This window comes from Puma concolor, chromosome D2, assembly GCF_028749965.1.
Source record: "Puma concolor isolate L17-30 chromosome D2, mPumCon1.1.hap2, whole genome shotgun sequence".
Classification (NCBI taxonomy): domain Eukaryota; kingdom Metazoa; phylum Chordata; class Mammalia; order Carnivora; family Felidae; genus Puma; species Puma concolor.
Window position 1 is genome coordinate 32,296,538 of NC_141677.1, and position 19,880 is coordinate 32,316,417.

Sequence of the window (19,880 nt, forward strand, 5' to 3'; positions counted from 1 at the left end):
CAGCTCCTCCCTTGGGCCAGGCAGCTGACGGAGCCAGGAAGGACATGGGATGGCCCCTGCCGGGAACAGCATGCAGTGGAGGGGAATGGAGTGTTCCGTCTTGTGATGCTCATAGTGGGCTCTGGGTGTTGAGAGGTGGAGGTGGGTGTGTAGTCAGGGGGGGCTTCCTGGAGGAGCTGGGCTTTAACATCTAGGGTTGTGTGGAATGTGGGAGAGTGGGGGGGGGAGGAGGGCCGTCCAGGTGAGAGGAGGATTGGGTGGGAGCGGCTTCTCTCTACACCCTCTTGTGGAGGCCTGTGACCTGCTTCTTGGTGCCGGGTGCCCACTGCCCTGTGAGGCCCGGAAGCTGCAGGTGCCTTAGGCTGGTCATATGTTCATCTCATAAATACTTCCCGAGCATCTGTCGGGCCCCAGGCGCCGTCCTGGTGCTGGGGCCATGATGTGGATGAGTCAGGCACTGACCCTGCTCATCGAGAGAGGCTGAGGTGACACCCATAACCCCGTCAATGAGGCAGTTAGGAAATAAAAGGGCTTGTGGATGGACAGAGGTTGTGCGGGCTGGTGTGGGCAGACAGCGTCACCAGGGGCTCGGAGAGGCCTCCCTGAGGAGGGACATCTGAGCCAAGACCTCAGGAAGGGGCAGCCATGTGAACAAGCTGAAGAATGTTCCAAACAGAGGGGTGGTAGGTGTGCAGCATTCATGAGGAGGAGTGGGCCTGGGGCGGTGGAAGAAGGAGGGGGCTGTGGCCAGTGGCTGGAGCACGGAGGTGAGGACACAGGGTGAGTGAGGTCAGAGGGTGGGGCCTCCTCACCAGGGGATGGGTCCGGATGTTACAGTGTGCCTGGAGGAGATAACATGACCTGATTTAGGTTTTTTTTTTTTAATGTTTATTTTTGAGAGAGAGAGAGAGCGCGCGCGCGCGCGCGCACGCGAGTGCGCATGAGCCAGGGAGGGGCGGAGAGAGAATCCCAAGCAGGCTTCATGCTGTCAGCACAGAGCCTGATGCAGGGCTCGCTCTCACAAACCATGAGATCATGACCTGAGCCGAAATCAAGAGTTGGGCGCTGAACCAACTGAGCCCCCCAGGTGCCCTGATCCTTCTGGCTGCCACATGGAGAATGGATTGTGGGGGCACAGGGAAGGGGACACTGGCTGGGGGCTGCTCTGCTTGGCCCGCTGAAGAGCTGGCGTCCTGGACCTGGTGACGGCAGAGGTTGGAGGAAGCTGGAGGAGGGCCAAACCATTCTTCTATGGGGACAGTTCCAGAGTGGGCAGAGGACTTGCCCGAGGCCACAGAGCAGGGCTGTCCTGATTCTTGATTACAGCTGGAGGACGCCTCCATAAGCGGCCCACCAGACAGAGGGAAATGGGGAGTTATGTCTGTGCTAACTGTGCGTTACCAGGGAGGACACCCCAGCCCCGCTGGAGGACTGCTGAGCCCAGGTATTCCTCCAGACCTTTCCTTTTATAGGCTGTGTCTGGGTGAGGCCCCGTCAGGGAGGTTCAGGTCCAGCGGTGGCAGGGAAGGGACGTGGAGAAGTGGGAGAGAGAAGTGCCTTGAGGATGGGACCCTGGGGGAGCCCCCGCTGCATGTCTGGCTGGCTAGGTGTTGCTTCCGGCATACTTGCCAATTTCATCCTCCTACAACCCAACCCGGGAGGCCCAGGAAGGGTCCTCCTGTCCGGCGTTAATAACAGGGGAAACTGACACACAGAGAAGTGAAGCCACGCCCCCAGAGGCGCTAAGGAGTGGGGCCCGTGCTTCACAGAGTCAGAACCACTGTGTCCCCAGCGGGGTGCCAGGCCATTGGAGAGTCACTTACAGCTTCCGTGAGCCTCCACTTTTCTCTCTTGTAAGTGGGAACGCTGACACTGACTTCCCAGGCGTCCTCGTGCCTGTAGTAGAATTATTTTTACCTGCAGCAGGTGCGGGGCTCGACTCTGACGACCCCGAGCTGGCCGAGGGGTGCCCTCCGGCCCGCAGAGCACTGAGACCCAGCAGCACGGTCCAGTAGAAACGTAACGTGGGCCACCTGCGTCATTCTCAAGAGTTATGTTAAGAATGTGAAAAGAAGCAGGGGCCCCTTGGGTGGCTCAGTCGGTGAAGTGGCCGACTCTTGATTTCAGCTCAGGTCATGATCTTAGGTCGTGAGTTCAAGCTCCACGTTGGGCTCAGCGCTGGACATGGAGCCTACTGGAAAAAAAAAAAGAATGTGAAAAGAAATAGATGGACTTAATTAAAAAAATTTTTTTTAACGTTTTTATTTATTTTTGACACAGAGAGAGACAGAGCATGAACGGGGGAGGTTCAGAGAGAGGGAGACACAGAATCGGAAACAGGCTCCAGGCTCTGAGCTGTCAGCACAGAGCCCGATGCGGGGCTTGAACTCACGGACCGCGAAATCATGACCTGAGCCGAAGTCGGACACTTAACCGACTGAGCCACCCGGGCGCCCTGCCCATTTTTTTTTAAGATTTTATTTTTCTGGGTGCCCCACTGGCTTAGTAGAGCATGTGACTCTTGATCTCAGGGTTGTGAGTTCAAGCCCCACATTGGGCATGGAGCCTACTTAAAAAAAAAGTTTTATTTTCAAGTAATCTCTACAGCCAATGAACGTACAATCTGGAGATCAAGAGACACATGCTCCACCGACCGAGCTAATCAGGTGCCCCATCTTTTGCCCATTTTTAATTGGATTTCTTGTGAATTTGGTAGCAAGTTGTAAGAGTTAGCCCCTCTTTTTTGGGAGGGGCCTCAGGGTTAAATGAGATATTCTATGTCAAGTGCTTTGCTCCAGGAGATCGACCCCTTGGCCCTCTTGGGGCCTCCTCTCTACAGTCAGGGTCACTAGAGGCTAGCTCAGGGGTCTGTTTAGATCTGCCCCCCCCCCCCCAAGGCAGGCACAGGCATCACACACTCCTGACCACACACCCTGATTTGACTAGCATAATTACACGTTTGTACACTATCTACTCAATGTTATCTCCCTATGCTCACAGCGGTCTTCCCCTTTGCTTCAGTCTAGAGTCAGTGTGGCCCAGTCAGGGAGCCCTGGAGTGGGGAGGCAGGAGCTCTGGGTTTTAATTCTGTCCTTGTGAGTTGGAGGACATCACTTTCCCACTCTGGGTCTCCGCTTTCTTGTGAGTAGACAGAGAGGGTTGGACTTGTTGACCTCCAGGGGTGTAGCCGGCTCTGAATCTGCTTTTAGGGGTCCGAGGTGACAGTCATTTGTGTTGGCTCCTGTAGGCACATCTTTTCCTAAAGTGGGACTTGAGATTTTGCAAGGGGGTCTGAGGTCCATCCCGGTGGGCAGGGAGGGCAGGGGAAAGGACAGGGCCAGGTGGTGGCTGGGGTCCATAGCTCACATGCAGCTTTCCGCTTCGGTCCCAAGAGCTAAACTGTGCTTTGGAAAAGCCCGCGGGGTTTGCCAAACCTGAAGGTCACGGCTGCTGCACCAGAATGGGGCAAAAAAGGGGGGGGCTTGTGAGCTTTGGATTAGAGATGGGGAAACTGAGACCAGAATAGTGGCAGTCCAGTTCTACCAAAAACTGGATGAAAAGAAACAGACTTGGACTCACGGGGTGTTTCAGGTTGTGGCCTTGGGAATCCGCTCTTGAACCTCTCGCCTGTCCTCCCTACTCCAGGATCCAGAGTGGTCATCTGCAGCACCCCCTTGGCTTGAATACCACCATTGACGAGAAGCTCATCACTCCGCAGGCTGGGCACTTATGCTGTAGCATCAGGCGGGTAGTTGACGAGCCAGAGCTCATATTCCAGCTCCTAAAGTTGAATTCTTCCTGGGGAAACAAGGTCACCTCTCTGCCAAGGGTTCCGGACATTGTTTCTTTTTTCTCGAGAATGACTGGGTGTGGAGGCCGGAGGGTGCATGTCTGTGTGGGGGACTGTCTCAAACGCCGTGATAGCTGTAGCCCAGATGTTTCCGTGGCTTCTTTAGCTGGCGGCTGAGGGCTTCTGTGGGAGCAGTGGGTCCCAGAGTCCTCACTCCCTCCGTGGGAAACCATGCATCCCTCCACCTCTCTGGGTAGGCTGTGTCTGGGGTGCTCTGGCAGAGCATGGAGTGGATGAGTGGGGGTCGTACAGATCCAGGAGGGAGGGAGGGGGCAGTGTGGGCAAGCTCCTGCTCTCAGGGTGAGCTGTGAAGAGGCAGGGAGGCAAAGCAATGAGGAGCCCTTCCCAACGCCACCGCTCACCAAGGGTCAGCCGTCCTCCTTTGAAAATGGACAGTGAGGCTGGACCTTACAGGGTTGTTGGGTGGTTGGTGCTTCGTAGATGCTTCGACATGTTAACAAACAGGGGTAAAGGAGAAGGTGAAAGAGTTCCTGGGTTTGGTGGGAAATACTCTTCCTTCAAATTACGGTTTTCTTCCTTTCTTTCCCTTTCTTCCTCCCTCCCCCTCCCTCCCTTCCTTCCTCCCTCCCTCCCCCTTTCTTTCTTTCTTTCTTTCTTTCTTTCTTTCTTTCTTTCTTTCTTTCTTTCTCTCTCTCTCTCTCTCTCTCTCTTTCTTTCTTTCTTTCTTTCTTTCTCCAAGAATCCCTAGCAATCTGGCAAAAACTCACGGACCCCCTTTTCAGACTGTTTTCAAGTGCACAAAATATATGGGATGACAGAGGGAAGTAAGTTGCATTCAGAGAGCTATCAAAATACAAAAAAACAAATTGGTGATGTAATGATACAGGTTGTTAGTTGTTATTGTATTAACTAGATCACCCAGTAGGTACATTAAGGTTAAATTTTATTTATTTACTTTTTTAGAGAGAGAGTGAGAAAGCACCAGAGGGGCAAAGGCAGAGGGAGAGAGAGAATCTCTGAGCGTGGAACCTGACACAGGGCTCGATCCCACGACCCTGGGATCATGACCTGAGCTGAAACCAAGAGTCGGACGCTTAACCGACTGAGCCACTCAGGGGCCCCACTGATGTGTCTTTAAAAAATAACATTTGGGGGCACCTGGGTGGCCGTGTGATGCAACCTGCCTGTGAGCTCTTTGGCTCCCGTGTCCTGGCCTCTGCAGCATGATGGGGACGGCCTTCACGTCGATCGAAGGAAGTGCTGGGCTAGTGGAATTCTTAAGAAACCATCCAGGCTCATGGACCACTTCTTTCAGTTTCCCTCACACACCCCACCTTCCCCATTCTCCCCCCAAGCAGAGGTTTGAGCACCCGGGACCCCAGCAACTCCCCCTCCCCCTGTGCTCACCGCCACAGTAGGGGTGGGACCACCGGGACTGCCTGTCTTGGGAGCCAGATCCACGTGAATCTGGAAGAGCCTTTGGGGCCATCCCATCCCTCACTGTCATTTTACAGATGGGGACGTGGGGAAGTTGCCCGGGGCCCCTCAGCATGTGGCCAGTAGGATGAGGCCCCTGTGCTAGTTAGCAAGCTGCACTCCAGGCAGGGTGGGGAGGTTTCAGGGGAAGAGTGTAGAGCGGGAAGCCTGGGGATCCCGGGGCTTCACCCTCCTCTAGACTGTTTGGAAGCAGGTCAACTTTCAAAGGATATTGTCCTTCCTCCACCTGGGAGCCTACAGCTGTGCACATATGTCCTTCTAGGGCCCCAGCTGGGGCCTGGCGTCGTCCGTGGAGCCCGTGAAAAACAGGGGTGGCTGGGGCTGGAGCCGTGGGAGTGGCGCAGGGTAGGAGGGGTGGGGGGGGTCAGCCACAGCTCAGCACGAAGGGAGCCGGGCCTGGCCGTGGCCGGGCAGCCGTGATCAGCTGCGGCCTCCTGTAGGCCCTTCCCGTGTCCCGTCGCCCGTGCCCTCATTTGGGACAGCTGCCCATGTTGTTGTTGGAGGAGGCTGTTCCTATTTGTGCCTCCTTGGCCCAGACTGCCCGGCGGGGTCTGGGGAACTTGGGTGAGCTGTGTTGGGGGCCTGCCACAGCAGGTGAAGTGGAGAGAAGTTTCTGGCTCTGGGGCCCACTCGTGCAATCTGAGCAGCCTGTGTTTCTGTTTAGGAACGGAGGCTCATCCCCTCCATTTTTGACAGGGGGGAGGGGGAGGGGGGGCAGGGAAGGAGACAGAGACAGGGAGGGAGGGAAAAATTGGACCCTGTATGATGGGACTCTCATAAACACAAGGTGTGCGTGTTAACAAGGCTGTCACATGGCTGCTGGGAGTTTTCAAAGGTGACAAGGCTGGGCCGGAGGGAGAGAAGCAACCCTTTCCCGACAGGAGAGGGACAGGGACAGGGACAGGTGGTGGTTTGGGAGGGTTGGAGGAGGGGTGGATGAGTCTAGTCATTCTGTCTAGGTGGTTCTGGGGAGGGGCAGCCTGAGTACTCCCCCAGGGCCGGGGGGAGAGAAGGGACAGTGAGTTCAGCCTCCAGACTGACCCGCTGACCCCTGACTGCCATCCCCTTCCTGAGGTGCTACTCCTGGTTTTGAGACGGCGGGCAGGGGGGGTTGCACCCTCCTGTCCTGATCCTAGACCATCAGGTCCACCACGGCCAAGGGCTGCCGGACCCTCGGAGCTCTGCGAGCCTGTCTCCCACGCCTTCCCTTTGGGCCACGTAGAATTCCCGGCCCCTTGCCTGTCCAGCGGCACTGTGGCTCTCCGACCGGGGCCAGGCCCTCTCATGCCCTCTAGCAGCCCCTCACTGGTCCCCAGCCGCTTCCCCAGCCATTCTCTCACTTGTGTTAAGTGGGCCTTAACTTTATTACCCAGCGTTCGGAGGAGAAAAAAACAAAAGAAGACACAAATTAGCCATAATTGCATCACTTGGTGATAACTCCAAATAACATCTTGATGGGTATCTCCCAGATTCTTCTGCTGATACGCCTTCATGAATTAAAACGGGATGGCAGCCAGTCCTTGCCTTGCAGCCCTGTTTCCTAGATGTCTTTCCAAAGCCATCACGATGATGTTTTTAGTGGCCATTTAGCCTTCCGCCTTAGAGATGTCCCGTACTTTACCCAACAAAGCCCCTGTTGTTGGCTGGAGGTTGTTTCCTGTGTCTTTTGCCAACCAACACTTCTGGGAGCGACCCATCTTCGAAGCCTGGTTTTTGCATACGTCCTTCAGTATTTCTCTGGGAGAGAGCCCCACCAGGGGAATCACTGCATCTAGCAGGTGTCCAGCCTGCCTCATGCAGGGCCGAAGCCTTGGCCGTTGATGACCGTGATGTCAAGTTCAAGGGCCTGGTGCTCTCACTAAACCCTTGATCTGCTGAAAGGTCATGTTGTCCGGATGTCCCCAGCTTCATTCTGTGATATTCATGCCTAGAGTGTCCTCCTGAACCCTGTTCCCATCCACACCCTTCAAATCCAAGCCTGACTTCCCTCTGTACCTGCTGCCCCCACCTCCCCCCCCCCCCCCCCACCAGTCTTCCCACTTCCCCGTGTCTGGAGGGCCTGGCCCAGTCACTCAGAGCCCTAGGTCCTGACCTGGTGTGGAGGGTTATCCCCTTCCTAACAGTCATGTTTTTGCCAGAGGAATGTAACTGTAAGGGGTCAGGGGCCGTGTGTTTATCTTTTTATGTCCGTCACCCTCCCAAAGCAGCAGCAGAGGGCCAGGCACATAGTAGGCACTCGGCAAATGCGTGGAAGGCAGCACACCTGCCCTCCGTCTCCAGCTACAGGGAGAGCTGGCCCTCGCTGGGCCTCAGACTTGGCGTCTATGCAGGGGAGGTACAGGTGGGCCAGGTCCCCTCCTGCTGTGGATTTCCCCACCCCTTCCTCCACCACGTGCCCTCTCATCCCACAGGTGTTGGGGCCTGAGGCTTCCAGCAGACTATGGGTACAACGGCCAGCACAGCCCAGCAGACGGTTTCGGCGGGTGCCCCCCTCGAGGGCCTCCAGGGCGGTGGCCCGATGGACGGTCAGCACTCACCCAGTGCCCACTCCTTCCAGACCACAGGCTTGCACAACAGTAAAGCCAAGTCCATCATCCCCAACAAAGTGGCCCCCGTCGTGATCACGTGAGTGGCGGGGGTGGGGTGGGGGGAGAGTGGCCGTGTCCCCAGAAGACATGCCTGGAGGGGTGGTGGCATGTAACGCCTAGTCTACAGACTGCCCTCACAGATGAAGACACTGAGACCCAGAGAGGTTGCGCAGTCGGTCTGGAGTCACACGGCAAGCGAGTGGCTGGGCGGGTCTCTGTCGAGTGTCTCTTGGCTCATGTTACTTCTCCTGTCCACAGGGCTTAGAAGCATGGTGAGGGAGGAATGGCTGTGGGGGTGGGGTGGGGACACCCTTTTGAAAATCATTTGTGGCTGAACATTTTCAAAGGGAGTTGATGTACTTAGACGCATAGAGTTTAGACTTTTATTTTTCCGCAGCTCGTAATTACGGTTCAAAACTGAGGTTAATACCAGGTGGTTAAAGGGCTATGGCTTGAAAGGCTGGGAGCTGTTGGTCAACTCTCTTAATTAGGTCCTTCAGGCACAGTCCCGGAAGAGGCTGAGGGTTTGTTCCGGCGCTACATTTTGAGACCTCTGGATATACTGCATACATCCAGAGGAAGAGGGCCAAGAAGGGGGCTCTGCAACCCTGCCTGCCCTGTGGGGTCACTGAAGGAGGGGGTGCTGTGAACCAGAGGCCCGGGGGCAGAGAGGCATTGGGTCTGTCTCCTGGTGAATCGGGGAGCCTTATCTTTAATGGACTCTGCCTCTGGGCCCCTCCAGGATGCGGGAAGTAGGACATGATGAGCTGAGGGTGAATTGTGTTCCACACACAGAAGCTGGGCAGAGACCCAGCAGATGGGACTTTCTGTGTAAGGAAACCCGAGGGGTGGGAATGATAAATCCGGCCTGCTGGCTTTGGGGCCTGACAGGAAGATTGTCATAATCCATTGCTGTGCTCATGATCAGGGGAAAAGAAGAGATGTTGCATACAAGAGACTCGACGTGTATTCTCTCTATCAGAGGTGACACATCTAGGTTTGGCCCTTGAGGGGCGGTATAGGAGACACACATCCTGGGCCTTGCTCTGTGCCCTTGGGCAAAGCATGTTCCCTCTCTGGGTCTCATTTTTCCTATCAGATTATGTGGGTTTTGACGTACAGAATATTTAACCAAGTGGTATAGCTCAGGAAGGTCACGGGCCTGCTGTACAAATCTGCCACAGTGGGACTATGCATGCCTCCTGGAGCCAGCGTGAGCACAGCATCCCTTGGGTTGTAGTGTGTTTGGGTGCAAGGGACCTTAGAGATCATCCGGCACAGGGGCTGGTGAACTGTGTCCTGTGGGCCAAATCGCACCTCGCATCCGTTTTTGTGAATAAAGTTTTATTGGAACACTGCCGTTCCTATTCATTTATATACTATCTGTGGATGCTTAACACTTCAGGAGCAGAGCTGAGTTGTGGCAACAGACACTGTGTGGCTCACAAGCCAAAATTATTTACTACCCAGTTCTCGATACAGAAGGTTTGCCGGCTCCTGATCTAACACGTTTCTGATCAGATGTGAAAACTGGATCTAAATACCCCAAACCGAGCTTCTGGGGGTAGAGGATTTGCCCAGCACGCGGTGAGACGAGGCAGAGCTGGGAGCGGGATCCCCGGTCTCTTGACTTCTCGTCGAGTGCTCCCCTGCCCCAATCATTCCTCCGCCCTGCCTTTCCTAGGTGCAGTTCCTTCGTAGAGAGCAGACGCCGGGGCCCGAGTGCCGGGAGGCCGTCTCACTGTCATAATCAGCACGGAAGCGTGTTGTGTCTTGAGGGCACAGACCCGCCCTGGCTTAGCATCTGCAGAAATCTGGTTTTGTACTCCTGGGTTTTGTTTGAAATGGCCCTGTGCGGAGGTAGCAGGGCTACTAGTAAGAATTATTGTATCAATAGGCACTTACTGTGCCCAAGGCCCTTGGCTGAGCACTTCCCACACAGCAGTGCACTGAATTCTCACAGCAGCCCTAGGAGCTGAGAATTACTGGAAACGGAGCCACAGAGAGAGAGAGTGAGGAACTCCAAAGCCAAGAAATGACCGAGTGGTGGAGTTGGGTTCGTGCCCAGGTCACGGAAACCCAAAGCCAGAGTCCTGAGCCACCTCACCGCGCTGCGGGCTTGTTCTCAGAGACGGTGGGGGCGCCAAGTAACCCTCGAATTGGAGACCTTAAACAAGGCCTTTCTCTCTGCACCAGAGTCCGGGAGGTGCGCCAGGCTGGAATGGCCACTTTGTGATCAGCTAGGCTTCTCCTCTCTCGGTGCCCCGCCACCATCAGTATCTGCTTCTCACCATCTCTTCTGGACGCTAGCTGGGAGGAGAGAACGTAGAGGCACCCACCTTCCCTTTAAGGGAGTGACCCAGAAGTTGCCCTCAGAACTTCTCCTCATATCCTATTGGCCAAAACTAAATCACATGACCAGCCTAGCTGCAAGGGACGCTGGGAAATGTAGTCCTCAGCCGGATGGCCAATCACAGTTCCAGGCTTCTGTACTGGGGTTACCAGGCCGCCTCTGCCACAAACTTGTAGCTGCCTGGGCTACAGGGGTGGCCTTGTTGAGGGGTCTGGTGAGGGTGGAGGGTACCCTGATCGTCAGGGTTTTCTGACTTGGGCTCCATTCCGCCCTGGCAGGTACAACTGCAGGGAGGAGTTCCAGATCCACGACGAGCTACTCAAGGCCCATTACACGCTGGGCCGGCTCTCAGAGGCCACCCCTGAGCACTACCTGGTGCAGGTGAGGTCAGCCCTGCCCTTCCCTCCCCCGGCGGCCTTCCCCACCCCCATCCTGTCCTCCTTCCTCATAGGTTCCCTCACTCCTCCTTCCCCCCCACCCCACCCCCTCACCTCCCACCGACCCCGGCCCCTTCTCTGCTTCATGTCCTTACCCCACCCTCCGGAGTCCTCACCCACTTCCTCTCACCCTCTGGTGTCTGGGGTCACTGCTCTTCTCTTCTGCCAGGTCCCTGCCTGGCCCTCGCCTGCCCGCACCCCTCCCTCGGAGCAGCCGGAAGAATAGATACCGGGCCTCAGACTGCTCCCCTCGGCCTGGGGATCTCCATCCCGTTCTCGAAGCTCCAGAACTTCTATTACTTAGCTATTTTCCCCCTCCAATATCCCCTAGAAAGTGAGGTCCCCAAGGACAGACGACTTTTCATTTTTCTGGTTTACTGCTGTAGCCCCCAGCCCCAGAACGGTACTTGGTTCTAGCAATGTAGGTGCTCAATAAATAGTGAATGAGTAATCATGCCGATTAGGCTATATTTGTTGAAAGAGTAGCTGGGATTTTCTGGCATTTGGAAGAACTGGTTCCGTTTCTGATCGGTCAGGCAATGTCCTGTGGGTCATACTGAAGGCAGGGGCCCGGACAGGTGATGCCAGAGTTCATTTGTGCCCAGGAACGAACCGTCCTGGCTTCTCTTGCCCTCCCCACCTTCTACTCAGCAGTCATTGCATCCATTCACTCCAGCTGGGGAGGGGAGAGACCTGGGCAGCCTCAGAACTTCAGGACCTTAGGAAGGAGCTAGTTTAGTCTTCCTCTCGCTGATTCCTGGGGCCCCAGCTGTGACTCCCTGCTTGGGCCCCTTCTCCATGCCCTTCCACTGGCTGAGGGAGACATAGGCCTTCCTCCTGGAGAGCTTCGGATGCCATCCTAGAGTCAGACTCCGTTTCCTGCCGCAAGATGCCTCTCCCTGCTTGCTTTCCTCAAGGCCTGGCTTCAACGCTGCCTCCTACATGAAGCCTTCCCTGATTCTCCATCAGGAGGAGCTGTCTTTCCCTTTCCCATGCTAGATGAGATCCTTCCTGGGATCACAGATGGTCAAATATTTTGTTTGTCTTTTCCGGAAGTCGGCAGACAACTTGAAGACCATGTCCCCTGCCCCATCTCCCTGCTCTTCATCCTCTGGGGCCTGGGACAGGGTTGTAGAAGATGTCCCTGAGCCATCTGAGTGACCCCTCGTGTCTCTCCCCCTGCCAGGGTCGCTACTTCCTGGTGCGGGATGTTGTTGAGAAGATGGATGTTCTGGGCACCGTGCAGAGCTGTGGGGCCCCCAACTTCCGGCAGGTGCGGGGTGGGCTCACCGTGTTCGGCATGGGGCAACCTACCCTCTCCGGATTCAGGCGGGTCCTCCAGAAACTCCAGGAGGATGGACACAGGGTAAGTATGACTGCTTCCCAGGCAGGGTCTAGCCCCCCAAGTCTGGCAAAGGGACTCCTTTGCAACTTCAGAGGTTCTGGAGGGGCCCGGCCACATGATGGTGGCTGGTGACCCAGACCAGGCTCTGCCAGGCCTTGAATGCCATGATGATCACCGTGATCAGCATGGTTGGGAAATTCTGGGTGAATATTTATTGCCCTGTAATGTGTGGACATGGGAGCCCTGAGGTCAGAAGCCCCTTACACACCCCACTTTGAGAACCTTGGAGAAGTGAGAGGGTGACAGGGTGACAATAGGGTCCAGGTCATAACAAGAGTCACACACACGTCAACCCTATGAAGGTGGGGTGGTTGCTCCCATTTCACAGAGGAGAAAACCGAGGCCCAGAGAGGATAAATGACACAGCTTATGAGTGGTGTCCCCAAGACCCGAACTAGACATCTGGACTCGAAATGGCAGCTTTTTTTTTTTTTTTCAACGTTTATTATTTTTTTTGGGACAGAGAGAGACAGAGCATGAACGGGAGGGGCAGAGAGAGAGGGAAACACAGAATCGGAAACAGGCTCCAGGCTCTGAGCCATCAGCCCAGAGCCTGACGCGGGGCTTGAACTCACGGACCGCGAGATCGTGACCTGGCTGAAGTCGGACGCTTAACCGACTGCGCCACCCAGGCGCCCCATCGAAATGGCAGCTTTTAATGATTCCTCTTTCCTGCCTGATGCCGAGGTGGGGTTTTGAGTGTCTGCAAGACAGAGGCTGAGGGTCCACTGTGATTTCAGGCTCAGCGTGGGCAGCCCGAGTCTGATTTGACCTGGGATAGCTGGAGAGTCCTCGAGTGAGCCAGAGTGGGGTGGGGTGTGAGCCCCGTGCAGCTCGCGTCTTCCCAGCTTGATGGCAAGGCCCACGGGGAAGGGTCTGGCTGCTTACCTCCCTCCGTGTGTGAGGTGTTCAGTGAATGACTGCACGGGGGACGGGGAGACATCCATTTTTTTCGCCTGGTGTGTACTGAGCCCTTGGCTTATCCAGGGCTTTGCGCCAGGAGCTGGGGGGATGTGGAAATGACCAGGATACCATTCGCTTGTAAGGAACCTGTAGCCATGAAGGGAGACATACGCACTGATAATGCTAGTACGAAGCAGGAATTAACACCATGGCTTCGGACAAAGGGCTGTTGACCCCGAGGAGAGGGAGAGGCGTTGGGATCAGGTGGCCTTTGGACTGAGCTTTGTTTGGGGGGGGGGGGTGGGATTCATGTCTCAGGGAGAGGGTGGGGTGACGGGCGCTTGAGGAGGGGGGCACAGCCTGCACAAAGGCACAGGGGTGAGGAGCGGGTCGGGTGCCCGTGCCGGGTAGTGGCAACGGCTTCCTTCCTCCTTCGGCTCCTGGCAGGAGTGCGTCATCTTCTGCGTGCGGGAGGAGCCCGTGCTGTTCCTGCGTGCTGGTGAGGACTTCGTGCCCTACACACCTCGAGACAAGCAGAATCTTCGTGAGAACCTGCAGGGCCTTGGACCTGGAATCCAGGCAGAGAGCCTGGAGCTGGCCATCCGGAAGGAGGTGAGGGTCAGTGGCTTGGAGGGGGCCCTCCCCCCCGGTAGGCCGCAGGCAGCTGAGCTGGAACGCTGACCCCCAGCCCAGCTTTGCTGTCCCCCACTTTCTCCCTTCCTTGGGCGAGCAGCTGTCTGCAGGGCCAGCTCACAGGAAGCCAGAGGAAGGGCTGGCTGTTCCCGGCTCTGTTTGCCTGGGCCCCTTTCCCGCCCCGCACACCTCCTCCACACTCAGCACCCTCATTTAGCCGAGGAGTGCCAACGCTGAGGTTCAGCCCTCTGTGAGCTGTGAGGCCCGGGTGAGTGTCTCCTCTCCACGGGCCTCTGTCTGATTCTGAGGGGCCTCTGTTCTCCTCCGTCACGACACAGAGGCCCGTCAAGGTTCCTGAGGCTGTCGACACACCCACCGCAGAGGTGTGGAAGTGGAGTGTGCGGTCACGGTGCCCCAGGTGGGCGGGAACCTGGTTGTCCCCCGTCTCCCTGTGAGGCCTCGTGTCCTCTAGCACCCAGCTGACTGCGCGCCCCCTGTCCTTCAGTGTGATGGCTTAGCTGATTCCTGCAGCCCACTGGGAAGGGCACTTCCTCCCTGGTCCCGGTGGGGGCCACGTCACCTTCGTGTAGTGGCCGCCCTCAGGCCACTGGCCACCCCCATCCCGTCAGGACTCCCAGAGCACAGAGCACCTGTGGCCAGCTAGTTCCCGCCGGGGGAGGAGCAGCCGATCCGGGGCCTCCATGTGGTCTACTCACTCTACGGCTCGGCCAGGAAGGCCGGGAGGGGCCTGGAGGTCAGTCATGGCCCTCTGGCCCCCACTCCTCCATCTAGATCCATGACTTTGCCCAGCTGAGTGAGAACACGTACCACGTGTACCACAATATTGAGGATCTGCTGGGGGAGCCCCATGCTGTGGCCATCCGGGGTGAGGACGATGTGCACGTGACCGAGGAGGTGTTCAAGCGGCCTCTCTTCCTGCAGCCCACCTACAGGTACTGAGGGCCGGTCCCGCCTGGGGTCACCAGATGACTCGGGGCCACACGGGAGGGCGGTGTGCTGGGCATGGGTGTTCTCTGGCCGTGCTCTCCAGCTGTGGCCTCAGTTTCACCGTCTGCAGGTTGGGCGGAATTCCCTACACCTCTCTCTCCCACAAGAATGCGGGGGCGGGGGGATGCCCAGGGTGGGTGGCCTGCCTGATGGGTTTCTCCCCCTCACCTGGCAGGTACCACCGCCTGCCCCTGCCAGAGCAAGGGGCCCCCCTGGAAGCCCAGTTTGATGCCTTTGTGAGCGTCCTTCGGGTAAGTCAGCGTAGGAGGGGGTGATGGGAGCACGGAGTAGGGACAGGTCCCTGGAGAGCAGGTCTGTGTCTAGGCCCTGTCTCCATGGAGATGCTCAGGGCGAGTGTGGCCTCTGGCTTTCCTCACAGGAAGGCTCCCTTCTGTGTTGTGTAGGAGGTCAAGTGTGTGTGTGTGTGTGTGTGTGTGTGTGTGTGTGTGTGTGTGTCTGTGTGGGGTGTGTGTGGGAGTGTATATTCTCTAAGGCCAGCCAAGCATTGATGGTCTGAGGGACTGGGCTCTGGGCAGGCTCAACTGCTAACTTGCTGTGTGAGCTTGGACGAATCACCTGACCTCTCTAGACATCAAGTTACCGTAGCTAAAAAATTCTTATCTGTAGGCTTCTGAGCTGATGTTTCCTGAGTACTGGTGGTGTTTCTTCTCCAGCCCTTTTGGGAGGCCACCTTATTTAATTTGCATCTCATGGGGTGGGGGGGTTGTTAGATACAGGCCTGGCCCCCTGGGCAGTCTCACTTCCAGGACCAGCTCGCAGGGCCGCGCTCCCCAGGGGCAGGTGGGAACAGATTGGACTTTGAAGTTTAGTAAAAGAGGCTGAGCCACCTGCCTGTCCGGGCCCCCCTTGCCCAAGACTGTGGGGCAGGGGTGGGCTGATGTCACGACCCCCTCCCCTGACTTGGGCCCCAGCAGAAGGGGTTTTTCAGGTCCCCCTGTTGCTGACGGTCATGGTCTTTCCCAGGAGACCCCCAGCCTGCTGCCGCTCCGAGATGCCCACGGGCCTCCCCCTGCTCTCCTCTTCAGCTGCCAGACAGGCGTGGGCAGGACCAACCTGGGAATGACCCTGGGTGCCCTCATCCTGTTTCACCACAGCCGGGCTGCCTCGAGGCCGGAGTGAGTGTCCCAAGGGGCTGCAGGGATGAGTGGAGGAGGGGGCAGGCTGCCAGAATGCTGGGGACGCGTCAAGGACCCAGGGCCAGAGCTGGAGATGGGCGTGTGGGGTTCGTTTCCTGGGTTGCTGCAGACTTGCTGAGTCACGTGAAAAAAGTCGCTTGACCTTTCTGGGCCTCAGTTTCCCCAGTAGGGAAAATACTCCTTGCTTCGCTTCCTTCAACCTGAATGGGGAGGAAGACTTGGAGCCTGTAGCCCGGCGCCCCTCAGCGGCCACGTGAATGGAAGCGTGTCAAGAGGAGGACAGGAGTCGAAAGCCTTTGGGAGCACTGACCGTGCTACTGACCCCTTCCTTGTCAGGGCTGTCCCCCTGCAGACCAAGCCACTGCCCATGGAGCAGCTCCAGGTGATCCAGAGCTTTCTCCACATGGTGCCTCAGGGCAGGAAGATGGTGGACGAGGTGAGTGAGGGGGCAGTGGAGGGGCCTTCACTGCTCCCCTGCTGGGCTCTCTTCCTCCCCTGACACCTCCCCCTTCTAGGCAAACCGTTCTTTCCCTTTTTCTTCCCGTCTGTCTCCGCCATCTCCCCCGCCCCGCTCCCTCCCTGCTGCCCTCCCCTCCTCTCTGCCCGGGTCGGGGCGCCAGGTGGACAGAGCCATCACCGCCTGTGCAGAGATGCATAACCTGAAGGAGGCCATCTTGGAAAACCAGAGGAAGCTGGAAAGTGTCCGGCCGGCCGGCCCAGCCCAGGTGAGGCACAGAGAGGGTCTGCTTTTGCCTGAGTCCTGCAACCTCATTTTGGTAGGACTGTTGACTGGTTTCTTGCCGACGGACTTTTCCTGGTCGCTTCTTCTCCCAGAGAGGAGAGGTGTTGATAGAGGAGCTGGGCCTGCAGGAAGGACGGACAAGGAAGAGTGGAAGTTTACTTTCCCTGGCCAGGTCTCCTCGCTGCAGAATAAACAGGATGGAGGAAGCGGCTGCTGGCGGGGGTGCCTGGGGCCTCTTGGGCCCAGAGACTTCCCAGACTGCTCATGGCTCCCCCTGCAAATCGGTCCCTTGCTGTGTCTTTGGGGAGGCCAGGGTTTGGTCCAGGGCGCTGCTTCTGGAAGAGCGACGGGCCCTGGGCTGTCTCCGCGGCCCTGTCCCTACGCTCTGGGGAGAGGGGGTTGTCGTGACAGTGTTTGAGCACAGCGCGTGGAAGGAATCTAAGGCCTGCAGAGACTGTTCCTTAACACTTAAAAAAACGTATCTCTTCAAAGCAATAGCATAGTACAGAAAATTAAGAAATTAGAGAAGGAAAAGAGGCCCCCGTCATCCCTGTGCGGCTTTGGGGCTGGCTTCCTTCAATGTGCTTTGTGATGATCTTGTGTGGGGGCCCGGGGGACGGTTTGTGTCCTGCTCATTGCCTTTCCCTTCACTCTCTCATGCATCCCTGCTCATTGTCCTTGAGATGTTTGCTGGCTGTGTCACTTAAGCCCATTGGGTGGCTCAACCATTGTTGGCCGGGGGTGAGCAAGGGCACGGGCCGTGGCCTGACCACCTGGGTCCTGGTCCCGGCCGTGCCACCTACAGGTGTGTGGGCCTGGGCAACCTGCTTAACTGCTCTGTGCCTCAGTTTCCCCACTCGTAAAACGGGGCCACTAATCATAGCCACCCCGTAGGGTTGTTGTGAGGACCCACCAAAGGAAGAGCCATGAAGCACTTAGCAGGGAGCCTGGCACTGAGCAGATGTCCCTGGCATGTCACCTGCCGTGGTTTACTAATGGGCCCCTCCTGTGAGACAGTTGAGTTGCTCATCAGTGCAAATTCTTTTGCATCAAGATAACTTCAAGAAAATGAAGCTGTTCTTTATTTAGGTTTTTCTCCCTTAGTCTAGATCAGAGGTTGGCAAATGACGACCCATAGGCCAAATGCAACCTGCCACCTTGATTTTGTAGATGTTTTATTTTGTTGTGTATTTTTTTCGAGAGAGCATGAGGGAGCACAAGCAGGGGAGGGGTAGAGGGAAGGAGAGACTCTCAAGCACGCTCAGCGTGGAGCCCAACATGGGGCTCAATCCCACGACCCTGGGAGCATGACCTCAGCCGAAATCAAGAGTCAGACGCCCAACCGACTGAGCCAGCCAGGCGCCCCTGTTGAATACGTTTTATTGGAACATGGTCTTGCCCGTTCATTTCAGGACCATCTGTGGCACAGCTGGAAGAGAGACCCTAGAATATTTACTGGCCTTTTATAGAAATAGAAGTTTGCCGACCTCTGGCCTAGATTCCCAAAGATGGGATTAAATGTAATCCAAGGGCATGACCTTTCTTTCCGTGAATCTCGCTTGCCCTCCAGAAGGTGGTACTGACCCAGCAGGAGAACCCTGAGATTGGAGGGTGAAGAGAGGGACCTGGGATTCTCTCTGACAGCTCCCTACCCAGAGCATGCTGGGCTGGGCTTAGGACATTTGTTTGGGGACCCAGCTCTCCCTGCCCACAGCTGTGTGACTGAGCAAGTCACTTCATTTCTCAGAACCTCTGTAAAGTAAGGATAATGATAATGGCCCCCTTGGAGCACTGTTGTGAGGGTCTTTCTGTTTTCTTGTGGGGAAGGTCACGGTTCTTAAGGGAGGGCCTCTGGTTACAGAAGGGTGTTTTTATCTACTTGTTTCTTCAACACGATCGTGCACGGCCCCTGCAATAGGGGTGGCCTTGGTGCGAATGGGAGTCGATCCCAGCCTATTTCTGGGCGCAGAACCTGTGGGGGAGGCTCCCTGCTCCGATAGTGGTAGTCCTGGTGGAGTCACCAGCGGCTTCCCCGGGGCCACAGATGAATCCCAGCAAGTGGGATAAGGTTAGACGCTTGGAAGAACTTCCAGCCTGGCAGAACTGTGTCATAAAGGGAGGGGAGATTGTGTCCTGGGGATTTCAGAGGCTTAACGTCTGCCCTTCTGGGGGTGGGAACGGGGTGGCCCCAGGAGCCCCCTCTTTACCACCGGCCCTTCTTCCCCATCACCTCCTCTCAGGGAAGCAACAGCCAGCATGGTGTCCGGCAGAGGGCGCTGCAGAGCCTGGAGCGATACTTCTACCTGGTCCTGTTTAACTACTATCTCCATGAGCAGGTGGGGCTGGGGAATGAGTGGACCCACAACCCCTTCTCCTGGGGTCCCTCCAGGCCTCTCCACCGCGGTGACTGGCATGGGGTCGCCAAGGACCCCGATGGAGCGGGGGAGGAGCATGGGGACGTGTGCGCTGGTCGCAGAGGAAGGTGGGTGTGGGGAGGCAAGGAGAGACCAGATAGAGTGGTGGTCCTAGAGCAGGTCAGGCAAAGAGCGGGCCCACCTCTCTCTGCCCTGGGTTCGTCTCTGTACCCTTAGGCAGGGTATCAGAGCCTGGAAGGATCTTGCTTTGGACCTCCTGGTCGTCTCTCTCCAGCCTCTCTCCCCTGCCCTGGACCATGATGGATGTCTCTTGGGGGCTCCCCCACCACAGGGCAGGCTGGGAGAGTTTGGGGTGGCCTCGTGCCCCTGAACTCCCATCTCTCTCCGCCTTGGGCTGCAGTACCCGCTGGCCTTTGCCCTCAGTTTCAGCCGCTGGCTCTGTGCCCATCCTGAGCTGTACCGCCTGCCTGTGACCCTGAGCTCAGCGGGGCCTGTCGTCCCTGGGGACCTCCTCACTAAGGGCTCTCTGGTGAGTGTGGCCGGCTGTCCGGGGACGTAGAAATGGGTGTGGGCTGGCCACGGGGCCGGTGCGCCCTCGATTCCTGAGGGGTTGGGTTGGTTACACATTGGTCCCCTTCACAGGAGGCAAAGGGGTGATGGCCTTTGGGGTGGCAGAGTCCTCCTATGGGTGACGTGGGTTGATTTCAGGCCCCAAGAAGCATCTGCCGCTTTGGCCATTGCTGTGGTACCCTCTCCTCCTCCGCAAACCCAGGTGCTTGGGACAGGGAGTCAGGAAACCTGGTTCTGATGTCTTTGCCACCGGCCTCTCATCTTTGAGCCTCACCTTCCTCATCCGGAGGGTGGCCAGCATCGCTCTGCTCCTTGCCAGGGTGGTGACGAAGTTCCAAGTGTGCAAAAGTGCTTTGTAAACCGTAAAGTGCTGCTCCCAGCCCGCCTCTGCCCGCCTCGGG

At 57.0% G+C, this 19,880-nt stretch overlaps 1 protein-coding gene across 4 annotated transcripts in view; it reads left to right on the forward strand.

Moving 5' to 3' along the window:
* The window catches only part of PALD1 (phosphatase domain containing paladin 1), a 73,283-nt gene that overhangs the window by 28,159 nt on the left and 25,244 nt on the right, over nucleotides 1-19,880 (forward strand). For all 4 annotated transcript variants that reach the window (XM_086679902.1, XM_086679901.1, XM_086679903.1 and 1 more), the window contains exons 2-12: nucleotides 7,720-7,933; nucleotides 10,528-10,630; nucleotides 11,873-12,052; nucleotides 13,442-13,606; nucleotides 14,420-14,580; nucleotides 14,811-14,886; nucleotides 15,620-15,771; nucleotides 16,129-16,228; nucleotides 16,413-16,517; nucleotides 18,775-18,870; nucleotides 19,310-19,438. In XM_086679902.1, coding sequence (XP_086536028.1) covers nucleotides 7,749-7,933; nucleotides 10,528-10,630; nucleotides 11,873-12,052; nucleotides 13,442-13,606; nucleotides 14,420-14,580; nucleotides 14,811-14,886; nucleotides 15,620-15,771; nucleotides 16,129-16,228; nucleotides 16,413-16,517; nucleotides 18,775-18,870; nucleotides 19,310-19,438 — 1,452 coding nt within the window. In that variant the 5' untranslated portion in view covers nucleotides 7,720-7,748. The remainder of the gene's footprint in view (nucleotides 1-7,719; nucleotides 7,934-10,527; nucleotides 10,631-11,872; nucleotides 12,053-13,441; nucleotides 13,607-14,419; nucleotides 14,581-14,810; nucleotides 14,887-15,619; nucleotides 15,772-16,128; nucleotides 16,229-16,412; nucleotides 16,518-18,774; nucleotides 18,871-19,309; nucleotides 19,439-19,880) is intronic.